This window comes from Alligator sinensis, unplaced genomic scaffold (assembly GCF_000455745.1).
Source record: "Alligator sinensis unplaced genomic scaffold, ASM45574v1 scaffold560_1, whole genome shotgun sequence".
Taxonomy (NCBI): Eukaryota; Metazoa; Chordata; order Crocodylia; family Alligatoridae; genus Alligator; species Alligator sinensis.
In genome coordinates this window covers 1,197,090-1,210,804 of record NW_005841837.1, presented here as the reverse complement: position 1 = coordinate 1,210,804, position 13,715 = coordinate 1,197,090, and the positions used below count along the sequence as shown (strand labels likewise).

At 42.8% G+C, this 13,715-nt stretch overlaps 1 protein-coding gene across 1 annotated transcript in view; it reads right to left on the bottom strand.

Annotated features, from left to right (window-relative positions):
• LOC112550131 overlaps positions 1–6,064 on the bottom strand; it is a 72,356-nt gene extending 66,292 nt beyond the window's left edge. Inside the window, exon 1 of the mRNA XM_025202949.1 lies at positions 5,956–6,064. Within this exon, the coding sequence (XP_025058734.1) occupies positions 5,956–6,064 (109 nt within the window). The remainder of the gene's footprint in view (positions 1–5,955) is intronic.
• Between the last annotated feature and the right edge of the window lie 7,651 nt (positions 6,065–13,715).

Here is a 13,715-nt window from a genome sequence, read left to right as displayed (position 1 = left end):
TTTCCTGCTTATGCAGGGGGTCGGACTCGATGATCTATTGAGGTCCCTTCCGACCCTAACATCTATGAATCTATGAATCTATAGGTGGCCATCAGATCACCCCTGAGCCTGCGCTTTTCCAGGCTAAAGAGCCCCAGGGCTCTCAGCCTGTCATCGTAGGGTCTGCTTCCCTGACCTCTGATCATGTGCATGGCTCTTCTCTGGACTCTCTCAAGCTTCTCCACATCCTTTTTGAATTGTGGAGCCCAAAACTGGACGCAGTACTCCAGTTGCGGCCTCACTAAGGCCGAGTATAAGGGGAGAATGACGTCCCGGGATTTGCTTGAGAAGCATCTATGGATGCAAGCCAGCGTTTTGGTCACTTTACTAGCCGCAGCATCGCACTGCAGGCTCATGTTCATCTTGTGGTCAATGATGACCCCCAAGTCTCTTTCTTGCATAGTGCTTGCCAACATAGCACTGCCGAGCCTATAAGGATGCTGTGGGTTTTTCTTCCCAAGGTGGAGAACCTTGCATTTATCGGCGTTGAACACCATCAGATTCTCGTCTGCCCACTTGCTGAGCCTGTCCAGGTCAGCCTGGATCACCTGCCTGTCTTCTGGTGTGGATGCTTTGCCCCGAAGTTTGGTGTCATTGGCGAATGATAATTGCCTGGATCATTAAAAAATTGTTTTTAGCAACAAATCTAATCTGTGAGCACTGTGGACATTTTGGTTATTTTGTCAAGGCCAGAAAAATTCTGACTCAGCTGCAAGAAGAGAAATAACTTGTTCAAACATCAGCTTAAAAAGGAGGTTCTGAGTCATTGAAGCTTTACCTATTATTTGCTTGAGAGGCTTCTAGTACAGCCAAACCAAAAATAAAGAGAGGAAAAAAAACCCTCTGTAGGAATGTGTTGGAGAAAGCAAGCTGGGAAAGACAGATGTTGATTTCTCTTCTACCCACAGGAATCTTATTCCAGGTTTATTGCTGAATTCTGCTTCTCTAAACTGGTGCGCCAAAAGTGCTGACACACATTTAAACCCAGAGAGCAACCATGTACTCCGTGAAACAATACTGAATACATTTGGAAAGCAGTGAAAATGATGCTGCAGCCTACTCCCTGGGATCAAGCTGCCCTTCAACTTGTAGTTCATTTCAGATTTTTGAAAGTTTTGAAAGAAGATAGCATGAACTAAAGGTATGTCCTGAATTAGCTTGGGAGGGCAAAACTGAAAGCATGTTCCTATAGTTCCCATTGATTATTGGAAAGGATCAAGCCAAGGATTTCAAAAGCAATTAGTGTTCCTCAACCTTAGGATGTCTAACTTGGGAAGTGTTAAAGGGCTTCATTGTCATAGGGCCAGTGCCCTTGGGATGGATGGAGGGAGCACAATCCAAGTAGCACATGGAGGCTAGGAGCCCTTCTCCACATTGCCTCTTTTCCCCCTTGTCTTTATTGAGTAGAGACCTGGCAATCAGGGAAGGCAGGGAGGAGACTTGGCAGCTCCCAGCCACAACCCAGCTCACCAGCCCTGTAGCAGGAGGTCTGAGCTGTGCTTTAGAGACAGTATTAACCCTTAACATGTGACTGCTCATGTCACATACTAATTTTAATACTGCCTCACATTTCTTAGGGTTAGCACATGCAAACTGTATGTGTAGCTAGCTACACCTTTACTCAACTTTGATCCCTTTTAAATAATGCATTTGAGTTAGAAATACAGTTAATATTCTTCAGATCAACTAATTTTTGATGTACTGATGAAGGGCAATTTCTTGTCAGTTTAAAAACCAGTTGTGATATTTTTATTTAACAAATTTGTTGAAGAGGTGACGTTTTCCTTGACATGACTTTGCCACATCACCATGCTGAGAAGTATATGGGACCTTTCCTAACCTTCACTGCTTACTGATTCAGATACTTATAATTTGATACCAGTGAAGTGCATCACTAGAGAACAGAGGCACAGACATAAAACCACTGATTTATGCCTTTGGGCCACATGAACTGAAATCATTCCCTGTGTCCCTCTTTTTATTCTTTCATGTGCAAGGTTTGTTTAAGAACACCTTGTGCCTTAAAACTCTATCTTCCCTTGCAGGGTTTTCCTGCTGGGTATGATCCACTGAATAACCTTCAGTTCCTAGAACAAGACACTTGCTTCTGCTGAGATATACTGAAAAAGGCAGGTGTTACATAAAATTTGTGCCCCAGGGATCCAAATAGAAATTTCAGTAGAAAAAGTCTAGGTTTATTATGATATTTTTTTCAGTTTCTCTTAAAAAAATTGAAATCCCAATTACTGAAACTTTGTATGCTTTCAGCCACCAAAAACTGATTATTTTTCCAGATTTTATTTTTTCCAGGTTTTATCCCAAGCTGCTTGTACTTTTTGATTGCACTTTTGCCTATTCATTTGCTGTCTGTAGTTTAGTGGAGTTAAGCTTTAATGATCTCATGCAGCTGTTTTGGGTCATACCACTGGATAGCTGAGAATCCCAATTTTCTTGAATCATTAAAACCTTCTTAGAGAAAAAACATTCACGCTTCTTGCATCATCAGAAGCAAAATTTGGCAGGTCCAGTAAAAAACTTGCATTCAGCATCACCGTGTATTTGTTCTATAGGAAAAAATGTTTTAGTATTTTACTGAGCGAGATTAGTTTGACTTACCAATGTCACCATTACATAAGAGGAGAGGTAACATGGAAGAGGCCTCTATTGCTTTTCATTATGGTCTAATAAATCATTGAAGGCTACAATTGCACACCTAACTTCATCAGTACCCAATTTCATGAACTGTGAGATAGTGGGAGATAAAGGTAGTGCCCTGAGAAGGAAAATATATTCACAAAATATTATCTTCCTTCTTTGCACAACAGCAGTCTAGAATTCCCCTTGTCTGCCTCTTTTGAGCTCCTTACACATTATCTTTTCCACCTATGGTTTGAACCATGCATTTATATGTGGCGGCATTGTGCCAAATAACACGGCATTGGGCTTCATGTTTATCACACCTCATTGTACCTGCAACCTTGTTCCAAAATCTCATCTTTCAGGAGTATGGGCTGAAGGCTAAAAAGCAATGCTCTAATGCTAGAGTTCTGAGGCTCCATGTTTACAACTTCAGGTCTAATTCAGTGACATGTTTGCACCAGCCCATAAAAAATACAACACACTACCTAAAAGACTGAAGGAAGAATGATGCTGACTTCTGGTCTGATCCACACCCAGCAGCCTAGAGCACCAGCTTCTGAAATGGAGGCTGACTCTTGTCCTCAGCAGTCACCTACCACATAACAATGACAGCAGTCTGAAATAGCTGTTAAGTGAGAGCACTCTCCAAGCTGTCTGTCAGGAAAGCTTCTAAAGCTCTTGGGATGGACCCTGGGTCCTGCTGAGACAAACCCACAACTTGTTATTAGTCAGTAGCTCCAAAATGATTGCTTGTCACTTACCTCTAGAAAAATCTGAATGAGAAAAGTGTAGATCAAAGCAAGTCTCTAATCCGAATGATTTAATAAGACAGTGGCACCATTTTGTCCCCACTGTGCACAGCATCTTGTTTTGCAATTATTTTCTTCAGTGAGATTTTTTTTTCTGATTGCTTTGCTGCAGTGACAATTTCAGTGCCTGGAAAGGCAAGACATCAAGTGTCTTGCTGTTTCAGCACACCCTGGGAAACTCTTTGCAGCAAGACTCCAGAACAGCAAGGGTTGTCAGCATGTCTCTAATATGACAATATTCACACTAGCACTGGGTGTGGTGTGGAGAGGGGGGGCATCACCATAGCAGATTGTCTGGTGAAGAAGTACTGTTTCAGTAATGGGTAGCAAATTGCTATGATAACTAAAGCAAATTAAGGGTTTTAGCACAAGGCCTATCCATTGCTGAATAAATGTAATTTCACATTAAAAAAAAGTGAGTTCATTGATTATTGAAATCATATAATGTATATTGAAATGAATCTACAGGCATAGTGCTGTCTCTCCATGGAGACAACTGCTAGCTGTGCTAGGCACCTGCATGGCTCCCATTTTACATTTGCTCTCACTCATCACTAAGGTATGGCTTTCTAATGGCTATTCCATCCTATAACTAGGCCTAGAAACAGAAACCCCTAGAACCTATCCGTACTGCTCCTGAGAAGGCAAGAGGTTACATGAAATAGATAAAAAGCACTCCTTCTGCCCTGAGATGTCTGCTTCACAACAAACGTTTATATTTAATTTAATTAACAAGATAAACTTTTTCCAGTAAACTTGGAGGGGAGTCTGATCTTGAGGTTAAAGCATTGGACAATCTCTGGAGATAAAGGGTGCAATTTTCTGTAGCATGAATGGCCCACATCTGAAAATCCCACCAGTGGGTTCATGTTTCACCCCTTTCATAGACTTCTCATGGTTCCTTGGGTATCATCTTGTTGGGCCACAGCTTCCTGTCTGAATTGGGAATATTGCTTCCCTGCCTCGGTTAGGTATGAAACTAGATTCGGGTTGCGAATCACAACCCAGATATCCATTAAGAAAAAGCTAAACAGTTTCTAGAGAGCCCTTGGGCCTCCTGCTTTTGTGGCTCCTGAGATATATGGCTCCTGAGGCTTATTTTCCTTCATTCCATGCCTCTCAAGTAAAGTGTTGTAACATAACTCTCCAGAGGGACCCCAATGAGATGAGCACGGAAAGCCCAACCCTCTCTCACAACTCCTGACTCTTTGGACACAGCAGATTTAGCACCCTGTATTTGGACGAAGCAAACAGACTGTAACTTTTCAAAAGGAGGAAAGTAGCTTTTCCATTCTGAAGTCACCATTTGTTTTATCTCTCTACTTTCTTATTAGACCCTGGGATCAACGCGAAGAGGTTACCAAAGTATATGCCTAACTTCAAGCACATGAGTAGCACAGTTGACTTTACAGTGCTCAAAATTGACCATGTGCTTATGTGTCAAAAGATAATGCAACAAGCTGACCAGAAAAGGTGTGGTATCTCCACTGCTGGAGATTTTCATGAAAAAGCTAGACAGTCATCTGTCTGGGATGGTCCAGAGAAGCAAATCTTGCATCTGTGCAGGGGATTTGGACTAGATGGGTGCATCCAGACAAGCACGTATGTGCAGTATGTGGTGCCTCAGACCCCTCTGTGGTGCCACATGCCACACATGCAGATGTTCCCCACACTGCTAATTTGCAGCATGGGGGTGTTTTTTGACACTGGGAGAAGCTGGTGTTAAAAAAATCCACAGCAGAAAAAAAGAGGGGTGGTGCATGTGGCAGCAGCGTGTACCACCCAAAACCGGAGCCCACGTGGCCAGAGCCATACTCTGGCTGCTGGGAGGCTCCCTACTGCTGGATCACCATCGCTGGAGCCCCGGGAGGCCCCCAGAACCCCAGGTAAGGCTGCTGGGCCAGCCCAGGTGCTGGCTCCACCCTCCCCTACCCCACACGGAGCCACCTGCCGTGCACCAGTGTTCCCCAGGGACAAGTAGCAGTGGCATATATTGTACTGCTGCTGTTTGTCCCCAGGGAAACGCACGTGCTTGCATGTCTGAATAAAGCTGATGACTCTTAAGGACCCCTTCCAGCCTTAGGAACCCACGATTCATGCTGAGATAGGGTCTATGCTTTTCATTCCCTTCCTATTTCCCACTGATATCTTTAAAAGTTTGTGCCTTCAGTTAGCTGGGATTTGTTGTTTTATTTCTGCTTAGATCTAACACAACAATGGTATATTTTTTGTTTGGTCCCCATTCCATTTTTGGTGCAAGAACTGTGTATATAGTCTAGAAGAATGGGCATTAAAGGAGGAGTAAGAAATACCTGTCTCAGGCACTGCCACTCATTTAAATTCCACTTGTAGGTCATGGGTGGATGAAGCTTGGGTAGTGAGCAGGAGGTACTAGAAGTTCAGAAAGCTCATAGGAGAAATTTAGCACATAGCACAAGCAAGCCCTAAAGAAATAAGCTGTTCTTACATTTACAGGCCTCGGCATGTGCTGTAATCCAGTTAAACTGAGAAGGATCTGTCAAGTCCGTAAGTATTTGTCCTTCATTCTTGTAGAACAAGCTTGCATAAACACCCATTGTTCAGACTTTGCAACCTGAAACAACATTTGTGAACCAGAGACAAGTTTCATTCCTGAGCCATAATTAATAACAAGAAAAACTGTATTTATGTAAAAACTGAAAACCTTCAGTGGGTAGCAAGGATTCTAAAAAAACCAATATTTGATGTGAAGTAACATTGTGTAACAATATTGTTACAGTTGAGAAAAATAATAAAAAACAACTTGTATTTTGTTTTCATAGCTTCAAAAGGAATAAAATCCAGCACAGTCCACTTGTTTGATTCATCCACCTGCTTTGTCTCATCTTTTAACTGTTTAAAACTGTAAGGTCTTTGGGACACGAACTGACATTTACTCTTGTCTCCAGTACAGATCACAATGGAGCACTGAGCAATATGAGCCCTGTAGATGTTACTGCAGTCTGAATAAGCAATACAGGAAATACCTACTGGTATTTTTATTGTTAAGGTGCTGCATAATGATAAGAAGTTTCAAGGAAATGTGTCAAAGGCAATCACTACACTTAAAAAGATGACAAATGCAATTATTTCAAATCCAGATCAGATGAAAGAATTTGTAACTTGGGAAGCAAAAAGTCAAAGGCATCTTTCCTTCTATAAAAACTGTGGAATTTTTATTTCAAATATTGCTTAAATTATATTAACTGACTCATTGTTATTTGGAATATAGTTAGTGCGATCTGTTTTAGAACTTCAGCTAATTCTATAACAATGATACACCAATTTATTTGTTACCACTAAGTTTTTATTTTGTTTTGGTTTTTTTACTTTTCCTGCAACATTTTAAACTGGCCAGAACAAACAATAGCTTTTCCCCTCCTCTTTACCTTTTGTAACTCTCAAAAGTATTCTGACTCAAAAGTAAAAAAAGCTGCTTCTCAAATTAACAAAACTGGTAAAAACAAGACTTTCAAAAATGGTTGCCCAAAATTAGGTGCTGTAGTACAGATTTAGGAGATTAAGTAAATGCCTTGATTTTCAGAAATACTAAATACCAAGTAGTTACCACTGAAGTCAATGCAATTACTTGGGATTCCCAACAGCTGAGACCTGGCTTATATGTCAAAATTGTACCAATTTAACTAAATCAATTTCTAAAATTATTTAGTTAAATCAGTGCAACCCCCTTGTGTGGATGGACTCTCTTTAACTCAGTTTGGTACTAAGTGAAATCAAGATCAGTCACTCTGAAACTGATTTATGAGGCCCTACACAAGGGGAATGCACCAATTTAAGTAAATTGATTTAACAACTTATTTAGCAAATGGATGCAATTTATGTGTGTAGACAGACCCTCAGGTGTGATACAAACCCACTAGAGTTTCAGTTAACATCCCTGTCAAGAAAACACCCCTGTATATTAATAGACTAAGCAAATCTTGAAGAACATTTAGGAAGAAAAGAAGTGGCATAGAGTAAAGAAACTACCAGGTCCAAAATCAAAACTGTTGGATAAGACAGATAAAAAGTTTTAAGGCTAAAGCTGTAAGGTCCTTACGTTCTGCTCACAGTGTCTCTCTTGAGCCTGAGTCTGACAGACACAGTGTGTGGTATCCAGGAAAAACATATCCCTGTTTCTCCATTGGACTGAAGTTGCTAAGATTCAGCTCTGTTCAGATCTGTGCTGTGGGGCAGGAGCAAGGTAGAGAAGACACAGGCCAGTGGGAGCTATCAGAGCTGCTCAATGTTTTCCTTGAACAAGTCACCAGCATACGTGTGTGCTGGTGTATGCACTATGTAACAGCACACAAAGGGGCACTGGCTATCTCATGGAATGGGGATGGACAGCAAATGCCCCTTCCCTGCTTGTCATATAAGGGCTAGATTTGCAGAAGTCGTTTACAGGCACGATGGCCCAGGGTTGCAGGCAGCACTGAAACTCAGGAGTTCACAACCATGCAAACACCTGCTGTGAATAAGGGTGATATTGGATGAAACCACTGGCCAAACACTCTGGAGATCTGGGTTCTAGCCCTGATCCTGCTTGTATGGCCTTGGCTCAGTCACTCAGTCAAACTGTGCCTTAGTTTAAAAATAAGGATAAAAGATCCTCCCTTGCCTGACAGTGGTGTAGTGAGGCTGCGTTAACTGATATTTGTGAAGTGCCCAGCTTCACTGCTGATGGGGCCTGCTAGGGTGGCCATCATAGAGGACAGTCAGGCTGTCCTCTATTGATATGAAACCGGATGCCTTTATGAGAGAAAAATAGAGGACATAAAGGTGTTGGGTTTTGTATCAATAGAGGGCAAAGTAGCAGAAAACTGGAATGTCCCCTATGATGGCCACCCCAGTCAACATCAAGACAGACCATGTTTCTCAGGAAAGGGGGTGGGGGGGGGAAGACAGCTGCCTACCCTGAAAGGCAATGTGAACGTTAAGGAAATCGCTGCTAAATACATGAAAACAGAAGAAGATAAATATTTGGCCCTCTGTTTGCAACAGCTTCCTGAAGATGAAATAGACTGAGGTAATTATGTCTTATGACTGATGCTGCCAGGCCTAAGCATCTTTGCTAGGAAGAGTCACTCATAACAGCACCCAAGTATCACTTGTAACTGTAGGTGCCAGTGCTTGCAAGTATTGCTTTTCTAATGCCACGCAGAGTTGCGTGATTGGTTTCAACTGGGTATGGCCAGCAGCTGCATCATGTACTGCTTTAAAGTTGACACTCATTTAAATTAACCAGTCATTATAAGAAATCCCTGCATTCAAAGATGATTTCTGCCGCAGCTCATTGATGAGTCTTGAGATAACTTAAGAGTTCAGACTCAGAGCCACAGACCTGTTGACAGAACTGTCAGGTATTGCCGCAGGGGGGAGTAGGCTGCAGGCTGGGATTCCTTTCCTTTTCCTTCCTCCACTCTCTCTTCTCTATTAACCAATTAAATTAATTAGCTGACACAAAACAGCTTTGAGCTGTATGCAGTTATTGTCTTGACCAGATGAGGTCTTCCTTTTATTATGCTGTGATTCATAGAGCAAGTAGGAATGTTGTGCTACAAGCACATTATACATGGTAAATAGCTCTGGTTTTGATGCTATCGTTTTATCCATTTATGATTTTTTTTAGACATCTTTTAATGTAAACCAGGTGCTAGAAGTGTGTTTTCTTACAAAGGAGCAGTGAATGATGGAGACTGAATTTTCAAAGGATCTTAACAAAGCTAGATGCTTATAACCCATTGACTTTCAATAAGAATTAGGCACCTAACATCAGATCTTCAGCTGGTGTAAGTTACACAGCACCAGTTCACATCAGCTGTGGCTTTGTTCTTGGACTCCAGTTCCACTTCTATTGAAGACTGAACAGTCCAGAAGGTCTTGGCCCTGACTGCATTTTGAATGTACGTTGCATATCCTTGATTGTGGCTATGTAGTACCATGTTACATCACTAGCTATTGCTCTGTCCTTTTCTGATTGGGTTTCACTTTTTTTCTTTCTTTCTTTTGGCCCCACCTGGGTTCTTCTTAGGGTGGCCATCATAGAGGACATTCCGATTTTTTCTTCAAGAGAAAAATAGAGGCCATAAAGGCATTGGGTTTCGTATCAATAGAGGACAGAGGACAACTGGACTGTCTTCTATGATGGCCACCCTATTCTTCATCCAAGACAGCTTCACAATCCATGAAAAGTCAATTAGACACTGGGATTCAATGTAAAATGTTTACTTCTTTTCTATTTCCTTGTACCAGGAAGCAAGTGAGAGATAATAAGCTGATGGGTAATAAAGTACTGTCTCATAATCACCCCTTGATTCTGACATGTATAATAAATTATCCAAATGACATCACTCCTGCAGATGATACTTAGGCTCCCACTCAAAAGATTACTATGTTTGTGTGTGCATGTGCCAAAGGATACCAGCAAGAATTTCTGCCTGGTGACTCCTCTTTAGGGATGAAGTCATTGTGAGTTATGGCAATGAGCCATAACTAATAGCCAGAATCTGATGCAGCCTTTGTAACAAGAAATATTTTTCAATCTTGGCATGGCTGGACTGTCTCAAGAATTTCTTTCAAGGGTATTTGTGTTTGTTCTTTTCAGATGGAGATTGGTATCCACACCATCACTGGTTGCCCCATAACAACCAGGATCCCAAATAGAGTGCATACTTCTCAGGAGCTGCATGGGTGGTAGGCTTTACAAGTGCTCAGCTTGTCTATGATCACAGGCTTGAAAGGAATCTAAAGGGTCATTTAGTCCAACCCCCTGCACAGATATAGGATTTTCTCTTCTTAAACCATCTCAGACAGATGCCTTTCCACCCTCTTCTCAAAGTCATCTAAAAAGGAGATTCTACAGTCTGCTGAAAGCCTGATATGCCTCCTATCACAAGCAGATCTGTTAAGGCTTAGAAGTTCATTTCTACTGAGAATTATTTCTTTCTAAATGATATAATGGTAACTCATACCACTTAATTCACCCACCCACTGGCCTAGAGGTAACAGGGTCTACTGCATGCAGATTCAGTCCCAAAGGGAAAGGACATGAAGATGCAGCCCCAAAGGTAAAGAGGTAGCATTTGCAGGACTGTACTCCTTCATGCTTCTGTCAAGGTAAGGCAGTTTTACTGCTCCCCTGGAAACATGTCAACAGGTGGCTGTCCCTTCAAGCGGAGTCTATCCTAGCCCCACCCATGACTAATTACTTTGCCTCCCAGCTGATGCTGTGAAGCCAAGTCTCAGGGAATTGCTTGAAGACCACCTGCTCCTCCTAACAGCCAGCCAGGGCTCAGTATCTGTGAGGTACAGGCATCTCTGGATGAAAGGAAAAAAGCTTAGTTCAGATGCACGTCTTAGAAATCCAGTTTAGGCACAGCTCCTAGGTAAGTGACATCTGGAATGTAAGCCATCCAGGAGCAGAGTAGGAAGAAATAGGTCAAAGATCTATCAGGTATTAGGGCTGCAGGAAGGAGCCTCTTGAACTTCTTGGGATAAGGGAAAGGTATATGGCTCATAAATTGAATTGTTCTTAAATAGGGTCTTTCTATGCCTACCGCTCCCCAAAGTAAAAGTGGATCCCTAAAGCCAGGGGCTTGAGCCCTGTGGCTGAAGAGCATTCCAGTACATGGGCTAAGAAGAAAGCCCATTTGCTTTCAGAGACATCATGAAGCACCGACTGGAACAGAACAAAGTACATAAGACAAAACACTTGGCAAATCATGCGACAGAATCTAGATGCCACATCAAAAACAAAGACAAAAGCCACAGGATCGCTCTCTAACCATCATGGCAAGTTTTGCTGTCCTGCCTCCACCTCTACCTGGCAGCTGTCTCCAAGAGGCAGGACAGGAGGTGGTGGTTCTACAGTAGACAATAATAAAGTCTCCTGGAAGTTCATATATTGCCTTTCATAGTTGCTGGTACTCAGAGCTGGCATTAGGGAAAATGGGGCCCTAGGTGAATTTGTATTTTGGCATCACCCCCAGGCAGTGGTGTTGCTGCAGGCAGGAGCATGGTGGGCAGACTGGAGTGGGTGCCATCCCACCCACACGTGCCTGGCCCCACTCCGCCTGAGCAGCGGCTGGAGACAGGGGTGGCAGACTGGGTTGAGCAGCAGTCCTGCCTGGGGTGTACGTCACTTGGGGCAGGGCAGGGGGAGAGTGCTGTTGTGAGCACGGTCTACTTTGCATGTGTGTGTGGGTGTGTTTGTGCATTTGGCACCCCCTCACCATGTCACCCTGGGCAGGCGCCCACATCACCTACCCCTAAGGCTGACTCTGATGTACTAACATGGACAACAGAAATAGATCCCGGTGAGCAGATGTGCAACCCACATTGGGACCAATGACAGCACTTAAATTAATACATGGTTTTAAGACAAGGCATTCAGGCCCATAGTATTGATTTGGCCCTAGAGGTGACAATAGAGGCAATGATTTTATACCCCTTTTATACAATCTGAACATGGATCTGCAGGGCCTGTCTGGTAACCAAAGCTCATCATAACATCTGTACAAACAACTGTGACCCCATCAGACAGGCTGTTTTGACAGTGGGAATTTACCCAGCAGCCCTCCAACCATCCCTTTCCCTAGACATGGCATAGACTGGGGCTGCAACCAGTATGAGATTAAACCAGTCCTAGAAGTTTTGCCCGAGTGCAACTCACATATTACTGTTTAAGCTTGTATTGTGGTTCTCCTGTATTAGTCCCGCAACCTGTTTCATAACCCTCTTAACCAGCATCATGACCTCCACACTTTCCTCAGCCTTGCCTCCAGTCACCAGCCTTAATGTGTCTGAAGGCAGCCTTCTGGCTACTGTTTTACCAATAAAAATTCTCTTCAAGCCACCCCAGCACGCTCTTCTTTGCACCTTTCCTTCCTTCACTGTCATGCAGTCCACTTTCTGTCAACCCAGTTACAGATTGAATGGTTCAGGGGGTAGAAGGGAATATCAACTGCCACTCAAACTCCATTTGCCCTCCCAATCCCACCTCTCTTAACTTTAAAGGGATAGCAAGACGAATTGACTCCTAACCTCCACAGCTTCATTTACAATCGGTTGCAGCATCTTAATGGGCTTGAGCGTCTCCAAAATTCAGTCTTCATTGCAAATGTATGTACCATAAATAAATCTATTGTACTCTGAGTATTAAGGGTAGAAGTCACCCAAATTACAGAAGAATGAAATGATCTTTCTCTTTCAGGACTATTTTGCATTTTTTGTTGCTAGGAGCATAACAAATAGCAGCAGCGCTCAGATTTATTTGTTCATATACTTGACTGAAGTGCTACAAGGTCAGTAATATGAGCAGAATGGAGAATATGCATGTGATTTTTAACTGTTTGCCCTGAGGATGGTTTTGCCTTTCTCGCTACTGGTTTTATATCTTTTCTCTGCTAGGTACAAATTAGCAAGGAGGTGCTAAAGGGGGCTCTGGGGAGTCCCTTGTTAAAACACTGTCCCAACATGGAGGTCAGGGTTGGGGTTATTTTCTTGTCTCTGTTAGTCTTCTCCTACTGTCTGGAGACATAATAAATCATCCATCACAGACATTTTAGCTCTTGGGCTCATAAAAATACTGAGGCAAAAGATTTTTTATTTTTGTACCAGGTGTCAGGAATTTTCAAAATTATTTCTCAGAGGAAGGTAATCTCAGGAGAAGAACTGTGACTGGACCAAAACAATTAGGCAAACAAAAATCATAGAATCATAGAAAATTAGGGTTTCAAGGGACCCCCAGAGGACATCTAGTCCAACCACCTCCTCAAAGTAGGACCAGCCTCAACTAGATCATCTCAGGCTTTGTCTACCTAGGGCTTAAAAACCTACAAGGATGGAGATTTTACAACCTCTGGGGAGCCTGTTCCAGTGCTTCACCACCCTCCTAGTGAGAAGTTTTCTTAATATCTAACCTAAACTTCCCTTGCTGCAACTTGAGACCATTACTCCTTGTTCCAAGAAGATTCTATATCCATCCACTTTGTAACCACACTTTGGGTAGTTGAAGGCCAATATTAAATCCCGCCCCAGTCTTCTCTTCTCTAGACTAAATAAGCCCAGTGTGGTGGAGGAAGCTTCAGGGATCCTGGGCTTGACCTACAACTGCACCCTGCCAGGATAGGGAGGCCTGGTGGACCTGCCTGTGGCAGGGCAGGCGCACTCAAATACCAGGACTGAGAATCTCCCTGGTGTAAGGCG